Consider the following 19,252-nt stretch of genomic DNA (forward strand, 5'->3'; position numbering starts at 1 on the left):
GCAAATATGCGCATGCGCAATCACTACGACCTCTTCAACATGGCAGACACCAACAGTACAGATGCAAGGTCGTCCAACTCTTACGGATTCAGCCAGGAAACGAAGGAAAACAAAATCGTCCATCGGCAAAATAAATATATTTGGACAGATCGACCGCTGGAAAGCACTGAAAGAGGCAAATTCGCTACAATTTCACTGGAAAGTCGCGGAGTTTCTTTTAGACTGGTAAGTATAGCTGTAAGTACATACGCATTTCCTGTCTGTGAATGACACATGAACAGCTGAGTTGTGTTTACATTCGTGTATACATTGATGTATTTGTTGAAATTTAGCGAGTATATCACTCACATGCAAGGGTATTTTAGAATTGAAATCTTTAACGCAGATACAGTGAATAGTTGTTTGTTTGTGACACCATATTTACGTTTATGACATTGGCGAAAAAGCATGAATATTTGTTTTGTAGAGAACCAGCTTACCCTGAATGTACGGTATTGGTTATCCACGAAGAGTAGTAGTAGTAGTAGTAGTAGTAGTAGTATAATGATAATATACGCTGTAAATATAGTCCGTCTTAATCATCAGAAGTCTTCTCTCACACTGGACTCGGCTGCTCCGGTGGCGCTGTTGACAGTGGCGCCCCCGGTTAGAGGACGTACTCCCGGGGGTGCCAGTCCTATTCCACTACACTCATCCCCACCTTAAAAGGACTGTAATGTCACCAGTGATTTAATACAGCTGGACTGGAGTAGGGCCAATCATTCTAGGTTCAAACTGCCAACCGTGCGCACGGTAACTTGGGCAATTTGAACTTGTTGTTGACTTTGGTTGATGTATCCTTGCCCTATGGATGAGCCAGTGTGTTGATGGATGGCATTTATACTGAAGTGGGTGTTCCTTGGAGTTGATCCCCGTTTGGTGCGGGATGTCAACTCCCAGTAAACACTTTGCTGATGATTTTGCGGTTCAGTGCCCCTCCCCCCAGTTAGCCCCGTGAGTGCGGGACTACAGTGAACCCTCCTACTTGGGATCCATATTCTTAAACTGAGTCCGTTGTTGTGGACTCAGTTCACCCAAGATGGCTACCAGTACTCGCCAGTGGAGAAGAGTAGCTGGTGAGTTAGGGGGATCCAGGGAGTATTGATCTGGTACGAACCACCCCATTCGTCTCGTCACCTTAGTAAATAGGACGCTGTATTCCGGGGACAGTTTGGTGTTTTGCGGGATTTTTCCCGTTAAATTGTTGCGGACAAACTGCCACAAGTCCGGGATTGGGAGGTCTTCGCCACAGGTCCATGTCGTTAGCTGGCAAAGGAGATGGTAAATTGGTTTAAACTCTTTGCCTTCCAGGGTCTTTCCCAGGGTGGCCTTCTCCCATAGTTGTTCTGGGATGTGCTTGCTGAAGCAATGGAGTTTCAGTTTCCTTGTCCAGCTATTACATCCTGGGATTGGGCATGGGGATGAACGTCTGGGATGGTTTTCTTGTGATGTTACCATGGTGACTTGTCTGGTGGGTAGACAGCTTAGTGGTGGCCTGGTGTCGTCGCCTTTGCTGGACTTTCCACTACCCGGTTCACGGGTTTCTGTGGACTCCAGTCTCCTTTTCTTTGGCTGGCTGCCACTGGTACTTGGTCTGACAGGTACTGGGGCTGGGTCCGTTTTGGGGCGGACATCAACCACCAGTCCCTTGTCAGTGATGTTTGTGGTTCTGGATGGAGAGTTACCTTGGTTGCTGCTGCCATTCGATCGTATTGTTACCAGAGTTGAGTCCGTTTTGGTGCGGACGTCAACTACCAGTCCCTCATCGGTGACATTGGCAGTTCTGGTTGAAGAGGGGGGTGGCCTCCTGGCTTTTCCTCTTTGCTGGTATCTATGGGGGTCCAGAGGGTGCGGCAATTTATTAAGACGCCAGGTGTCATCGTCCATGATTAGTGGGATGTATTCATGTGCTGCGTCTATCCACCAATATCTTCGTCTCTTCACCGCCAAGTGGTACTGGTCTAACAGCAGCTCTTGTATGTGGGCGATTGATATATACGTTATGAGGAGGCAGATCTCTTTTGGGTGGGTGCTCACTCCCCTCCTACTTTGGTATCGGATGTAATCCTCCTTCTCCCTCCCTATTTTACCAAGGTCCTCTTTTCTTTCATTCTTCCAATATCTTTTTTTGTTGTCGTCAGCCATATTGTTGATGCCTGGAGAGAGAGAAAAATTGTTATTGGGGGGACAGGGTTAATGATGGGTGGGAGAGGCAAGAGGGACAGCTGTACTTCTTTATCGCCTTTGCCTGTTTGGTTGTCAGTCCCACACAATTATGGTGAAACCACTCAAAGCAGGTGTCACACATAATCATTAGAGTACCATCATCTGGCTTTCCACAAATGCAATAGATCTCTCCTATGTTAGTGTTAGTCCCTAGCAGCTGTTTACCGTTATGGCGGTGTGCAACAGTGGCCTTATATCTAATGACCCATCCAGGGAGGTCCCGTGATTTACAGGGCTTTAGTCGATCATGGTTCACTGTTATTATGGCCCTAGGGAGCTTTAGTCGGTACAAGTACGGTGTTAGCTTGTGTACTATAACCCCAGGTCCCTTCCATGGTGGTGATAACTTCCTACTTCTACCCTTAACAACTGCTGTGTCTAATATGTACACACAGTCCCCAATGTTGTATTGGTGTGAGTGGACTTTGAGGTCATAATCCCTCTTCATCTTCCTCTGGGTGGTCTGGAGAGTTGATCTTGCAGTGGCGTGGGCTAATTGCATGGCCTGTCCCAGATTGGTGATGTAGTCGTCTACCAAGGTGTCGCTGTTGGTTGTTGCTGCGCCAAACATAAGGTCTGCTGGATGGTTAATTTCTCGCCCTAGCATGAGCTTATTTGATGTGAAACCAGTCTGACGGTTTACTGAGGACCTCAATGCGCCAGCTATTTGTGGTAGATACTTGTCCCAAGAGTTTTGAGAGCAGCCAATGAAACATCTGACAGCATCCATTAGCGTACGGTTGTACCTTTCGACCTGACCATTCGCAGATGGTCTGTATGGTGTAGTTCTGGTTCGATGGATCTGCATGATGTCACATATAGCAGCAAAGAGTTCACTTTCAAAGTTCCTCCCCTGGTCTGTGAATACTTGGAATGGGTAACCAAACCGGGAGAAGAATTCATTGACAGCGGCTTTTGCAGTTACTTCTGCTGTCTGAGATGGTAGGGGTATGCATTCCACCCATTTTGTGAACTGGTCTACCATCATCAGAATGTACTCATTTCCTTGTCCCGTTCTAGGTAGCGGGCCTAGGAAATCCAAGTGTATTCTTTCCATTGGGGCCCCTGCATGGTATTGGATCAGAGGGTGTCTAGCGTGTCGATTAGCTTTCTTCTGCTTGTTGCAAATACTGCATGAAGAGACAAAATCGCGGATGTCCTGTGATACCTTATACCAGTAGTACCTCCCAACTATACGTTCCCTGGTTCGGTTGATTCCCTGATGTCCAGAAGATGGTATGTTGTGGGATATTTCCAGTACTTGCTGTTTGTAGGCTTTTGGTATGATCAGTAACTTAGACATTCCATCTTTGCCTCTTGTCCATAAGATGTCCTCATCTAGAAAGAAGATGTCCCTGTTGATCCAATAATATTTTGCAGCTGGGCTTGATAGGAAAAGTGTCCCTTCTGGAGGTACCTTGCCATGATGTAGCCAGGGCAGGAGATGTTGAAGATCGAGATCTTTTGCCTGAGCCAATTTGATGTCTTCTTTGTTGTAGTCCAGTAGGGAGGTGCCAGACACTTGGATGTTTCCCCTGGTGACCACGCAGATCCTTGGGTAGATTGATGAATTTGAGTCTGCCACTGGTTTGCCAAGTATCTGAATGCAGGAGTGTCCCAGGTTCTCAACCAACTGTGGTCCCTTATCTTGTGCTGTGGGAACATGGCCAGTCCCGTTATGAGCGGGTTCCTGGATTCTGGTAACTCGTACTCTCAGGGATTCCTGGGATTTGGCTAGAGGTATGACATCATCCACTGTATAGATGAATTCACCCCAGTTTTTGTTTGCTCTGAGGCAGTATGGGCAACCCCCACAGGGCAGGTCTTCCATCGGTATCCCATATTTGTATCCTGTGCATACTCCTCCCAGAGGTCTCCGGGACAGAGCATCTGCATTGTTGTGTTTATTTCCAGGGCGATGTTCTATTACCATATTGTATTGGCTGAGTTCTTCTAGCCACCTTGCTAACTGGCCCTGTGGCTCTCGGAATCCCATCAACCACCTCAGGCTGTTGTGATCAGTTCTAATCTTGAATTCCTTTCCAAGGAGGTAATGCCTGAAGTGTCTGGTAAATCGTACCACTGCCAGTAGTTCCTTTCTTGTTGTACAGTATCGCCTCTGTTCGGGGGTAAGGGCAAAACTGCTATATGCAATTACTCTCTCCTCACCCTCCTGTACCTGAAGTAGTTCTGCCCCAATGGCTAGGTCGGACGCATCAGTGTCTATTATAAACATATCTCTGCTGTTTGGTATTGCAAGTACAGGTGCTGAAGTTAGTGCATCTTTGATCTTACCAAAGGCTTCTTGATGTTGCCTAGCCCATTCAAATGGCTTCTTCCCAGTGATATTGTAAAGAGGGGCAGCTATTCGGGAGAAATCTTTGATGAAGGTGCGATGGTAGTTTGCAAGTCCTAGGAACCTTTCCATTTCTTTCGTGTTACACGGTGTGGGCCAGTTCCGGATTGTTAAGATGGATTCATCCTGTAGTTCTATGTGACCATCTCTTATCTTTCTCCCGAGGAATTCTACCTCATGTTGGAAGAGTTCACACTTGCGTGGTTTCAGTCTTAACTGGTACTGTCTCATCCTTATGAAGACATCCTTCAAGTTCTGCAGATGTTGTTTGAAGTCTTTACCCAGTACTAGTATGTCATCTAGGAAGGCTAGCACTGTTTCCCAGGATAGTCCTCTTAACACTAAGCTCATCACCCGTGAAAAGGTAGCGGGTGCATTGCAAAGTCCGAATGGCATCCTGGTAAATTCAAACAGGCCAAATTTCGTGAGGAATGCAGTCTTCCTTCGATCTTCTGGTCGGATGTGGACTTGCCAGTATGCCGAGTTTGCATCTAATTTAGAAAACCAGACATTATCTGCAAGTGTATCCATGCATTCTTCAACAAGAGGAAGTGGATAGACATCTTTCACTGTGATGGAATTAAGGGCCCTGTAATCGATACACCATCGGACACTGCCATCACGTTTCCTCACCAACACTGGGGCTGATGCCCATTCTGAGGTAGAGTGTTGAATGATTGAATTGTCTAACATCTTCCTTAGGTGTTCCTCTTCCTCTTGAACAAAGTGGAGTGGTGTACGCCGTAGTCTATGCTTGATGGGTTTTGCATCATTGGTATTGATACCATGTTGGATTGTGGTAAAATTACCAAGGTCAAAGTCATTTTCTGCAAAGACATCCTGATAGTCAAGCAATAAGTCCTTGACTTCTTCAGCTTGTTGTGGAGAGAGGCCCTGACTTGAACGGTTGTGTAGTTCCACTAGGTGTTTTGGTAATGTATAGTTTTTGGTGGTTTTCGTCACCTGGTTCACCTGGTTGCCCAGAGCTGGAGTGGGTAGGACTTCTACTTCAGCTGCTTCTGCAATGATCTGGCCCTCCCCCAAGACTGCTGTATAGTCAAACGGGTTTACTAGACATACATTGGGGTATTCCTCACCACTGTACACCGTCCTGGGTATCATTACTTGTAGACCTCCTATGGGTTCTAGTACATAGTCGAATATGTCTTTATCGATATTACATTGTACTCGGACCACATGGTTGGGTGGGACTTCTGTTCTTTCCCTCAAAGACACTTTGGCTACCTTGGGAGGGTCCCTACCATGACAATCATTGCCAAAGGTCATGTCCAAAGTTTCTTGCCCAAGAACTAGCTGGCCCTTATCCATGTCTACCTGGACTTTGTTGGTTCTCAAGAAATCCAGTCCCAGAAGCATATCATCCTCAATGGGAGCTACATAAATGTTCTGTAGGAATTTCGCTCCCCCTAATTGAAGGCGGACAGGTCCTATGATAATGCCTTTCATGTCTAGATTCCGGCCAGCTGTGTGCATGATTACCGTTTTGAGTATTGTCGGTTTGTCATGTAAGCTTTCGTAGAGTTGGTCTGAGATGAGGGTAACTTCTGCTGCAGTATCAACTATGGCGTTCACCTGGTGTCCTTGAATTTTAATAGGCACAGTGCACATGGAAGATGACTTGAGTTGGTATATAGTGACTTCCTCCTGCTCGGTGTTTGCAGTTGCGTTCGTCACAGAGGGTCTTTCTGACGAGCATGTAACATCACCGTAAAGGGGCGGTGTGGTACATTGCTTTTCTAGTAGAGTTCGGTCCAATGTGTCGGTGTCCAGGTTATCTGTCCGGTTGCTGAGGCCTGTGGGATTGAGTGTCGGTGTTAGGCCTCTGTCTCCGACCCCTGCTCGTTTAAATCTGGTGCAAAGGTCACTCTGTTGGTTTTGGGGTCGAACTGTGGGCAGTCCCTCCTGAAGTGTCCGGGCCTACCACACTGGTAACAGTTACGGTTTGGTGATGGTGACCGGCTCCTGGACCTTCGTGGGTTCTCTAGACAAGTTGTTATTGTCTTCATCTGTGAGATAATTCCATCAAGGGCAGACTGTACTGTTTGTAATTGGCCCTTCAGGTTCGAAACCTCATCCTCCAGAGATTTTTTCTGTATAGGAGAGTTGTGTGGATACCTGTGGCCTGTTACAGGAGATGTTGGCGGTGCTCTATTTGATTGGAAACGGGTGGCCGCTCGTACCCATGGTTGGCTGTGGTCGTCACTGTCGTCAACATCTGTAATGACTTGGCGAATCTCCCGTGAGCGCGGGGACTTGCCAAAGATTGCCTGGTTATTGTGCTTAAACCATCTGATTTTATCAATGGCACTGTCTATTGTGGCTGGTCGTTGGTTAGCCGCATATTGTCCGGCCTCCTTATCCAAGCAGCCTTGACAGAATCGTAGCACGGCCTGTCCATTCATATGCTTATCATTGAAATTATCAAAACCATGTGTTGCCAGTGTTAGAAGTCTGTCTGCCCAGTCACGGAGTGTCTCGTCAGACCACTGTTTCGCTTGATAGAATTCAACCAGGGCTGTTTCTGGCAGTTCTTGAAAATCAAAACGGCGTTCCAGTTGCCTGACTAGGTTGTGGTATTCAATGTCTTGATGTCGATCTCGGATTAAAGTGTAGTAGTCTATAGCTTTGCCATCTAGGAACCAACACATGTTATCTCTTGTTTCCTGGATTGTCCACTGATTGGAGTGTGCATACTGGTCGTATCGGGTTATGAAACTCCGCCATGTGCTGTCTCCTGAGTAGATCAAGTTCTTGGGGACATAGGGATGACGTGGTGGTTGGCCGTATCCCCTTCTATCTGAAGCACTGGCCCCCTGATCCCAGGTGTGTCGCTGACTTGTCGGTGTTGGAGGAGTGGTGGTGGTACTGCTCACTCCTACATGGGGAGATGGCCCTTGTACACGTGGTGTTGGCGCTGGTGGGTGTGCTGCAGGCATTGGTTGTTCCTGCTTTAACTGAGGCGCACCTGGCAACACTAGGTGGTCTGGTTGTTGGCTCATAGTTGATGACACTGGAGGCTGTGAGACTGGTGGTGGTCCATACGATTGCATAGGATTAGGCTGGTAGTATGGTGGTACCATGGGGTATGGTGGGTATTGGTATGATGTTGGCTGCTGGTGGTATGCCAGATAAGGCATTGCCGGTGGGTAGTATCCCATGATAGGTGGTTGGTACCCTGGCTGCCCCATTGTATAGCTGGCTGGTGGTGGCTGTTGGTATCCAGCTGGTTGGTAGTACCCCATGGACGGTGCCTGGTAGCCTGGTTGTGTCGCTGGTATGTTTGCAGCTGGTGGTGACTGGCGATATGCAGATTGTGATGGACCAGTTGGTGGTACTTGATACCCCCACGAGGGTGGGTAGTACCCCATTGGCGGTGGTTGAGGCCCTGGTGGTGGCATCGGTTGGCCTGTCATTTGCAGATGAGGCCCAGATGGTGGTTTCTGGTGCACAACTGGTGCTTGTGGTGCCGGAGGCTCAGCTGGTGGTGCGTCCTGGGATGGTGGTGACTTCCCTTTGTTTGCTTTTGGTCTAGCACCCCCATAGACTGAGTTGGCAGCAGCTTGGTCAATAACTTCTCCCATCCTTGCATTGAATTGGTCTTTGCTGTGGTGTGGTATCAGTGCTAGTGGGACTACCACCACTAGCTCCCCCTCCCTCCTCTATGTCAGTAGGACCTTCAGGGGTATGGTCGGGAGTAGTGACTGGATTTGGTGTAAACCTAACTTTGTCCCAAAATTCCTGAGTCGGCTTAGAATGCAAAATCGATGTTATTAATTCTTGAGTTAGGTACTTGTGCCTCTCACGGAGATCAATTATTGACTTAGCTGATGCAGGGCCTATTCCTTTTATAGTCATTAACTCCTCTTTAGTACAGTTCTGTATATCTATTGCATCCATATTGACTAATGACGTTAAACTGCAACCCTATTGGAACTGGAGTTTAGATTTGTTATAACATTGACTCAAAAAGTTTTAATTGTGTGTAATTGTATCCCCTAAACCGTGTTTGGTCGGTAGTAAGGGTATTACAATTATTGGAAGCCTTATTTATATTGAAATAATAATACTGTTTAAAACTACAATGAGTTTTGAAACAGATAACTGGGTAGTGTTGCATATACTTAAAGTGTAATCAAATGGGACTGTAAATATGCTCCAACTAAAATAATAGTGTTTAGTGAAGCTATATCTAAAACCCAAAAAAATTAAAGTTCTAGCCTGTACGGAGTTTGAGTGGGCGGGTGCTATGCACGTAATAATGTTTACTAATACTAACGTAACGATAGATCGGTAGATTATTCGTGACACCTCGGATATAACAAACGAACATATGCTTGTAAATATCCGTCCGTACAGGTCAGGTGACACTTTCAATAGATGGAAATTAACACCTTTACTTGAATAATTAACGACGTCTAAAAGGTGACAGATCTTCCTATTGTTATGCAGTTTCACAGTTATGAGATGTTGGGTTTTGAAAGTACCGTAACAGTGTGAGTTCGGTTTACAAATTCTGTTTCTTTCAAAAATTAATATAAAACGCTGAGTTACACGTAGTAGATTGCGTGTTAGTTCAGGTTTAGGTCTGTGCGATATCGATGTTACTAAACTTGCAAGTACTTGATTTGAACTATAATGTCGCACAGATGTAAGTAATTCGAAAATACAAAATACTTGCGAGTGTACAGTTGAAATAAACACGTTGAGTTCGTGAAAATGACAACTACAAAAAATTGAAATTGCACGTATAAGGACGTGTTACAATTGGTTGCAAAAATTATTGAATCACGATATCGAACGTGGTACAATTATTGAATAACTAAGTTATTACAAAGTTGTCGGCTGGCGGGAACTTGCGTGGCACCGCAAAATCGAAAAAAGTAGAACACACAAAAAATAATTGCCACACACAAATTCTATTGCCGACTACACCAATGTAGAGAACCAGCTTACCCTGAATGTACGGTATTGGTTATCCACGAAGAGTAGTAGTAGTAGTAGTAGTAGTAGTAGTAGTATAATGATAATATACGCTGTAAATATAGTCCGTCTTAATCATCAGAAGTCTTCTCTCACACTGGACTCGGCTGCTCCGGTGGCGCTGTTGACAGTGGCGCCCCCGGTTAGAGGACGTACTCCCGGGGGTGCCAGTCCTATTCCACTACAGTTTGTTTGTGACGCCACATTTATGTTTATGACATTGGCGAAAGCATGGCGCTATATAACGCTCGTATACTTTTAGTAGTAGTTATAGTACGACAAAAATACACACAGCTGCAAACCTGTGATGTTTTGTTTTTGTAAAATGATGACCCGTTGTTTTATGTAACTACTAATTGTGGTAAAAATTGGTGACAGGCTGTCCAAACCACAATGGACAATACTGCATTCTCACAGTTGTATGTACGGTAGAGTTGATGTTCTATCTTGCTAGTATAGCTTGTAAGAATGATAAAGACAACAACCACCATTGTAGTGTACTATTCTTATTTTGATCATAGTACAATACTATAGCATACATTGATGTCTTATATGAACAATAACTTTGAGTTTTAGAAATACAAAAAATGTAGTATTATTGCACCAATATTTTGCTATCACTACAGTTTTTTAATACTCCAAAACTCAAATTCTGGAAGAAGGTAATTTTGGTGTGTTTACTTGACACCACTCTAGAGCTACAAGTAAATGTTAGTTTTGAAAATTACAAGTCTAACGTTGGTATATGTGCTTATTTTCCTTCCCTAAACATTTCAATATTTTCTGTTTTTTGGGGTTTTGTTTTTCTAAATGTCTAATGTATTATTGTGAATGTTTCCAATTTTACACAGGTACTATGATCATCAACCCAGTAAAGGCAGAGTACTTGCTGAGGGAAAAGATACATCACAGCCAGTAGCCAGTACTTCCCAAGCTACTACAGGAAGAGTTGGCCAATTTCAACAGATCAAGTATGTATAGAGAATATGAATCATAATTTTGATTTTAAATTATTACACAAACTATTCTGCCATTTATTATCTAACCATTATTCTATGCATAAAACTGAAAGTTACAACCATGTAGTTTAAGAAAACCATGCACAGTTTTTAATAACTGTATGAACAGTATGTTTATTGCATTCAGAAGCAACCAGCAATGTATTGTAAAGTGAGGAAAACATTTCTTTACATGTAATTTAATGTTTTATTTTTATCAATCACATTTTATAAATATTGCTGACTCGGATATCTTACTAACTTTTTGTATTTACACAAAGCTATGGCACTCAGAACATTAGAGTAAATACAATGTAATATTGAATTTGTTTTTACATTTTTGCAAATCATGTAGTTTCTTTCAAACCATATTGATATCTTTTTATCATTGTTAATGTGTACATTATACTCTACATTTTAAAAAAATAGACATATTTCATTTTTGAATTGGCTTCCAACAATATTACTATTATTATAGTGTGTGCATTTTGTGCTCATTGTAGAAGTGGACGCACAGTGCCTCAAACATCAACACAACAACTGGTCACTGAGGTGAAGGTGTGCAGATGTTGGGTCAAATGAGTGGTCCAGATGTGTCTAAATTTTTATCAATGGAATCTGATAGGTAAGATTTCTAGTTATACATAACATATGACATACAAATGTACAATGTATTGTTGTCAAATATTTCTGTTGCTTTCCCATGTTACCAATAACAGACCACTTTGTCCAAAATATCACTGGCATGAACAGTTATCAGACTTAATATTCTTAGTAATTTACTAGCCATGTTGTGGGTTTGCATTTAGCAAGGAGGCAGTTTAGACGTGTATGTGGGCATTAAAATAATTCTGGCTTTTACATGTATTCTTAATATGACTATTTGGATCAAGTCATACATGTAGCTCTGAACACGACTACAGGTTGACCAATGTTTGTTGGATCATTGGACATTTGGTTTTCTTTCCTTCACAGGGGTTCTATCATGTCAGGAATTAATGTGTTATATCAGAAATCACCTGTAGTAGTACAGTTGTGAATCCTCCATCAAGAATGTACACCTGACTGCAACTTCCTCCCAGTCACAGGCACAAAGTGAAAGGTACATAATTTATGATGATCAATTGCATTTCATATCGTACATATGTGGAAATACATGTACATTGTAGATACCGGTAAAATACATACAAATGGTAATGATTATTTTAACATTCATAGCGAACATAAACATGTTATATGTATTGGTCATACAACATGGATGTGCTTCTTTGTATTTTTACCCTGTTCCTCATGTCTCACAAATTCTGTATTTTACCTACAGCACCTGTCGAACACAAAGTGCAAGTGCAAGATTATGTCAGAATCATTCATTGATCCATTTGAGGAAGTACTCACATGATTGCTTACCACATGATGTACAAGCTTGCGTTACATCAGATTCATTGCAGATTACATGGTTATACTTGCCAAATAGTTTGTTGTGTCTAGTTGTACATACAAAGAACTGGTACTAGGAATGTGTCATTATGTTACATATCTGTTTTATTTCATTTATCACTAACAGGTTTCTTTGAAACATGCTGAGAGTAATGACTTAGAAGAGTCCGGTGAAGAAGATTCAGACTAGTATGAACCAAGCTTTAATATAACTATGCTGTGAGTATATGTACATTGTATGAAATTTATTTTTGAAATGATATTGACAGTGTACATGTACATACAGTGATGTGGTGGAGTAGAGTGAATGTATTTGTTACTGCGTAGGGGGCAGTGAGCATGTAATTTATCGATTGATCAATCAATTGATTGATTATTATTTGGTTGAATGATTAATCAATTGAATGATCAATCTTTGTAGTGCAATATGACTTATTTTATGTTGGATATTGATCAATTCACTCATTGAGTTTTGTGGCGATATAAAACTCATTACAATTCTGCCAATGCGTTTTCGGAGACAAATGTTGACACGTAGGAGATTTTGAGGTAGTCTACAAAGATATCATGATGAGACGACGCATCGATTAGCTGAACAATCTAGACTGCATCATTATTTTCGACATGTTTTGATGCGTTTTAAGAGTCACAGTTCAAGATCAGACGCCTTCTTACTATCCATGATTGCTTGTGTTACTTCTGATGACCAGTTCACTCCTCTTGTTGCGGCCATGTTTGCGAATGACTATCTTAAATTCTTAGTCGCTAGGCTCATGGGTCACTTTGACAATGGTAACAAGGTCAACATATACTGTAGGTGAGGGTGTCATCTGAGACAAGGTATGCTTTCACACTGCCTTTAGCACCTTCTTCAACTGTTTGTCTAGTGTGATAATCTCCCAGAAGATGAGCGATAAAGCAAACTGTTAATGTGAGTGATCTCTCGCCAATTATGAAATTAATGGTGTTTTAATTTAGATCAGAGGAGAAGAATGGATATGGCATCTTTATTTAGTCAATAAAGAGAGAATAACATACAACTGAAAGAGAGAAAAGTAGATAGGAAAAGAGAACTAAATGAGTGACTTGATCAATATCACACACAAAATAATTTTTATTGCACCACAAAAATTGATCATTCAATCGATCAATCATTCAACCAAATAATAAATCAATCAATAAAACGATCGATCAGTCGATCTATGGATCAAACAATTACATGTTCGCTGCCCCTGTTGTTAGTGTTAGTGGGTGATTCACACGATAAATAATAATTGTCAATATTTTGTAGGGATGATGGACATATAGAGCCAGATGATGAAGATGCTGATGTTGATATTGACAGTAAGTGACAATAAAGATGAAAGTCTTGACAATACTAATAACACAAGTCAAGTTCAAGGAATTCAACATGTTCAAAGTGATGAGGACAAAGATTCTTTGCTCAGTGATACTATGTGCCTTGTGTATCTGAAGCAGTTACTCAGCTCAAGCCAGAGTTTCCTCGGTGTGCACAGTAGCTGACTGCAATGGTGAAATCAATATTTCTAATGAATTTGTTGGTTCTGTCTTATACTTGAAGTGGGTGAGTATATTGGAGGAATAACAACCATGTAATATTCATGGTGATCTATATTTCAATCACCGATATGATGTTGACTTGGGTTTTGATACTACACCATCCTAATATACTGGAGTGCTTTAAGAAATTGAAAGGTATGAATGAAACCTATCACATTCTCAATATGTGTATAGGACAGATACCAATGATCAAAGTGTACATACTTTTGGCATTTTACCAATCTTTGTTAGAACCATGGAAATGAATGTATTTTTGAAAAAGATCACAAGTGGTTTTGTTTCAGTTTTGAAAGCAGAATTCCTATTGGGCTACATCAGGCACTGTACTCTATTCAGTAGTCAAATCACCCTACTAGTACTAACGTTGATATAGTCCTTGTGTTTATGCTGTGATCGCATGCTTGACTTCATCCCTACTGACGTAGATATAATCATGTGTTTAGGTTGTGATCACATGCTTGAATTCATCCCAAAATTGTAAAAAATATTGTGTTTAGCATTACTGTAACACGCTTGATAGGAAAGTATTGAATAATCATGTGTTCTAGCTATCATTACTAGTTAAACCTTTGATGCTATTTTCAAGTTATTGACCGTGTCAATTTTAGACCATTACTGCATGCTCCATAACCAAACAAAGAAATAAAATTAAATTGTATGTTTTCTGTGTACCATGTGCCAATAAGTACAGCTAAAATGATGTAGGCTTGGTGTTTCACTCATGTGAAATAACTGTTAAATGCACAACCTCAGACAGCTTGTAATGTAAAAGAAATAATTACATAGGTGCTGTGCAGTGTGATGTAGAAGTAGTCAAGTTGAAATGTAGATTATCAGTTAGAAAATAAACAACTGCAGCCATTAAAAACCATCAAGTCCATGTGTAATGTTTTCACTAGAAGCCTGCTTTTACTACACTGTGAAAGAATAGCAATACTAAGGAACCTACTGTGTTTGTTGTCTCTGTTATTGTTAGTCTAGAGTTTAACTATGTCTAGTTCTGTGTCAAAAACATAATTTTCTATGAGTGAATCACCAAGCCTACATTATTTTAGCTGTAAATCAATGTGATATAACAAAGCCAATAAAGGTTGTTGTGTTGTGTTTCTTATTCTCACAGAAATGTCAAGCTGAACATGTTGAGTATGCATGGTGCTCACAGCCAATTTTGAATAGGCACTTCCATAGTGGAGACCTTATATACTGTTCTGTGTATTTGTTTTCAGGACAACTTCAGACCTGGAATCTTTTCACCAACATACATTGAATGATTGATGTATGCATCTAAGCACTCAGCAAATACACCACCCGTTTACAGGGCAAGAAACTTGCTTGCAGCTCTAGATCACAATGTACATGTTGACAGAGATTTACTGAGGACAAGGGAAGGAGTGATTCGGTAACAATAAATAGTTCTCTTTTAATATAAACATATATACATGTATCAGAAATATACTTAGTACATATTAGGTATATCATGTCAAAGGAAGAACATTGGATGAAGTCTAAACTGGTACAATATTTCAATACAAAAATTATCCAGTCTAGTTAACCACTAAGACAGAAATATAGAGTCTCATCAATGTCAAAAAGTGTATTCAAAATGATACACACACACACACACACTACTATAATGAACATAGATTACAACACTATTTGACCAAGCAGCATAGTTTGCCTATCACAAGCTGTGCTGAACTACCCACTTGTGATGAGTTTTTCTGTTGAAATGTACAAGTCTATCATGTAATCACTATAATAAAAAAATGTCAATCACGTAAATTTGGCTACACTCAAACATGGCTTTCTACTTGACACAACACCAAGTATGCACAGAGTTAACATTTTTCTAAGTGAAGCTGTTAGTTTTGTGTGTGTGTGTGTGTGTGTGTGTGTGATATGTGTAGTAGAATAACTAAGGCAATGATCAAATCTGTTATAATAATCACCAGGGAGGGAAAGATTTGTAGATATGTTTTGAACAGCTGGTGAAAGGCAAACTCGGAAGGCTGAGAGATTTGTGTTGAATGATACACCAAATTATAGTAGCATGCCTGTAGCACTGAGTCTGCAACTTTAGTAACTCCTATCTACTGTCCTGCTAGTAATATATTATATGACAAGCATACAGGTATGTATTTTTGTAATGTTATTTGTTTAGGTGTGGCTAATAGAATAAACTGCAAATAGCACAAGCAGGATAGTAGACACTAGCAAAATTGTAAATCAAGTGCCATACACAGGCTAAAACTGCATTAACATGAATGCTTATTGTAACAACAAATTTTGTCTCTTTTCCTGTATTATGAATTTTAGCCACCACAGAGTATTCCAAAAAAAGAGTTGTAGATGGGCTATCACACCTCTCAAAGTGGAGAAAACATACCCACATTTGCTTGCCTTGAAGAAACTGGTAGTGGACACAAGACTACTTGACTGACAAGGAATGAAGCAAAGGAAGGAACTGGAAGCCAGTGACCCTAGATGACTGTCAAGAAATCTTGCTCCCATATCTCCACCCCCAACAGCATCATTGGTAGAAATGCAAGTGTCGAGGCGACCTTGATTCACTATGCATTCACTGAAGTCTGGATGGTCTAAATCCAGTGTATGTTAAGAATGGGTCAGGGTATCTGTCCCTTATCACCCAGACACAACAGCTTGGAACAACAACATGGTTGCCAACCCCTAGTCTACCATGTTGCCAAAGAACAAAATTTGTGTAAGCAGCATGCTGTTGGCATCATTGTTATCTTCAACATCATCTACTGCAAAAATTCTTGTCGCCATCTTCTGGCTATTGCTAGAACAGCCTCATTTGGTACAAGAAAATTAAAGTCCTGTAAAGGAAGGGAAAAAAAATAGGTCTTTTTTTAGTTTATATGGAGGACAATGTCTAAAATCATGAGTTATATGGTATGAAATAGGACATTTTGAAAGGAAGAATAGTGCAGTTCTTTTGATTTTCAACTTTATAGCAATAAGTGAATCCATCCATAATGCTGCACATACTTCATGTACATGTACATGTTTATTTGTTACATTTAATACATTTATGCAAACTTTGGTTTGTGTAATCTTCATAAACCATTCAATTGATCCAGTTTGATTTGTTTAGATGTGTTATTTTGGTTGAATCACAGTTCCAATGTTATCATCTGCTGTCATTTGTGATGTAACCAGAGACTACTATTCATTTGTCATTACAGTTACTTTTAAATGACAGGAGTTCATGAAGGTACTTCTAATTTAGCATGATTGTGAAAAGGTGCATGGCTGTCATGCAGCATTCAAAGGGACACAGCCGCTCACAGTATGATAATAATTTTTAGGAAGTGAGGCCCAAATTTTTTCTGATGTCTTGTCAGTATTTTCTAGGGTGTACTGCAATGGGCCATACCATGTATCATCACGATATGATTACCAACAGGTTGTGACATCACAGGACATACTAAGGGAGCCATCAGTATTTACAGGTAGGGTAGGGCCAAAGGAATCAGGGGGTGGGTCACATTTTACAAACCTGTTCTTGGGGGTCATATTTTGGATAGTAATGTTTAGGGGAGGGTCACATTTTACAATATGTAGTTTTGTGACCAAATTTAAGATTCAATGATTGTCAATTTGTTTTGTGTGTTTTGAGATGTAAAAGTGAGATGAATACTCATCATTTACTTTTACGAGTCTTTTACATGACAAAGTAAAAATACATATAATGTAAGAAAATTGTCTATAAAATGATGCATTTTATTGATTGTACCATCTCACCTTATCACTCACAATGCAAAAAGCACTGGCAACTATGACAGTGTTGTTACATATGGTAACTTTGTGATCACCAATATTAGTGCTCTCAGAACTGATACCACAAAATTAGTGTTGAATCAAAGCTTTTGTATCGCTTGATCTTTCGTATGAGTGCTTGAGCATGACAATATGATAGTTCAAAAGAAAACAACAAGGATCATGAGACGAGTTGATATCTGTCCGAAAACAGAGTCTGTCCAAAAACTGCAACAGTGAGTGTATACATATAATGGGAAGATTGATTAACATTCAGTTTATGGAAATGTCATGGGGAGGGTCATGTTTTACAAAATGGGACAAAGGGGAGGGTCACTTTTTACAAATGGGGGGAGGAGGGTCATGTTTTACTTAACAGATCATGTGTGATTTCCTCTGGCCCTTCACCCTGTCAATACTGAAGGCTCCCTAATTTGGGAAGCTTGTATGTACAGATCCTTAATAAGCTGTACCACTCCACCTTGTTTCACATTTCTTTGGGACAGGTACAAACAGCCCATAGTAGTACAGATGTCGGTGAAAATGTGGGATTTGCTTCTAAGAAATATTGTTACTGTATGTAGAAATTTCCATTAGATACTAATGAATCCAGAGTTCATGAACATCTATGCTCAAATGTAGCATAGTCTTCATAAATTGTGAATGTGTGTTTGTCTCTCTTGATATCAGAATAGTTGTTTCCTGTACATTGTATGCATGGTTCCTAATCTAATTCAAGGCCTTGATAACTTATGACTTACAGTAAAAAACTTGGATATCACATTGAGAATGTACATTTACTTTCGTTTCAATTTTATTGTCACTAGAGGTCCAGTGGAGGTCATACTACAAATATTGAAATAGTGCTTGTAGCTGATTAACAACCTGTAATACTAAAACTGTAAACAACACAGAATAGTAAATGTAGATCGAGATGAAAACATCACTAACTGTAACTGAAATGGGTTTTTTTTGATTGGACAGCCCACGATTAGAAATCAGTAACATTGTTTTCATCCAAGCAGTACAGTATTAGGTTGAAATTGTGATGTCATTGGATAACTACAATTGTAACAACAGATTATTTGGTTTGGATTTATAGTGTGTGTACAGATACTGTATGTTTCACCACCTGTGATTGTATAGTGGTCATTAGGGTGGACAATATCATTAGGAAGTCATTACATCTAACAAAAATATGGACAACAAACATTTCAGAAGCTGCTAGTGCAGCTTTGAAAGAAGCGTTTGTGAGATGTGAATAATGTCATGTTCATTCTGTGGTCAGCTATTAAATATATATGTACTCATAGACCCTTGAGGTTCTATGATGTACTATTGTTAAAAATGAACATATGTTCTTACTTCCATTCTTTGTTGTCTGTCTTGTAATTGGTTGTCAATATCGCCAATGGTAGGCATACTACCTTCCCTAACCCTACCCTGTTACCCCTTCCTGTCCTGCATACAGCACCCTCTTCCAAACCACTAAAACTAGCCTGAAGAAAGAAAAGTAGCACTTACATACATACATACATACATACATACATACATACATACACACACACATACATACATACATACATACATACATACATACATACATACTGTAAGTGCTGCTCTGATTGGCTAGATTTACGTACACCTGTACGGTAGTATTATTCAAATTGGCCGTGTTGGTCTGTACCTTCATGAGATTTGCATAGTTTAGTTTAGTTTTTGCTCCGAGTCGTTGGTGGGAGGTCTTTATAGCCAACAGCAGCGGCCATGTACTTTGTCCCCTGAAGACGCTACTGTCTAAGGTGAGTTTTTTTTTTTGTTCCATTAAATT

At 40.7% G+C, this 19,252-nt stretch overlaps 1 protein-coding gene across 1 annotated transcript; it reads left to right on the plus strand.

Moving 5' to 3' along the window:
* The first annotated feature begins 7 nt into the window (after positions 1 to 7).
* LOC144449919 (uncharacterized) lies at positions 8 to 18,801 on the plus strand. The gene is made up of 8 exons (XM_078140467.1): positions 8 to 225; positions 10,474 to 10,593; positions 11,124 to 11,245; positions 11,596 to 11,722; positions 12,185 to 12,276; positions 13,349 to 13,642; positions 14,865 to 15,037; positions 15,955 to 18,801. The coding sequence occupies exons 1-3, from the start codon at positions 62 to 64 to the stop codon at positions 11,200 to 11,202; spliced, it is 363 nt and encodes a 120-aa protein (XP_077996593.1). The 5' UTR covers positions 8 to 61; the 3' UTR covers positions 11,203 to 11,245; positions 11,596 to 11,722; positions 12,185 to 12,276; positions 13,349 to 13,642; positions 14,865 to 15,037; positions 15,955 to 18,801.
* The last annotated feature ends 451 nt before the right edge of the window (positions 18,802 to 19,252 follow it).

Source organism: Glandiceps talaboti, chromosome 19, assembly GCF_964340395.1.
Source record: "Glandiceps talaboti chromosome 19, keGlaTala1.1, whole genome shotgun sequence".
Classification (NCBI taxonomy): Eukaryota; Metazoa; Hemichordata; class Enteropneusta; family Spengelidae; genus Glandiceps; species Glandiceps talaboti.

Bases quoted from the DNA above. Each gene is read 5' to 3' on its own strand.
- LOC144449919 (XM_078140467.1), top strand. From the start codon at position 62: ATGCAAGGTCGTCCAACTCTTACGGATTCAGCCAGGAAACGAAGGAAA. The intron at 226-10,473 runs GTAAGTATAGCT...AATTTTACACAG, and splicing joins GCGGAGTTTCTTTTAGACTG to GTACTATGATCATCAACCCA. The intron at 10,594-11,123 runs GTATGTATAGAG...TGCTCATTGTAG, and splicing joins GGCCAATTTCAACAGATCAA to AAGTGGACGCACAGTGCCTC.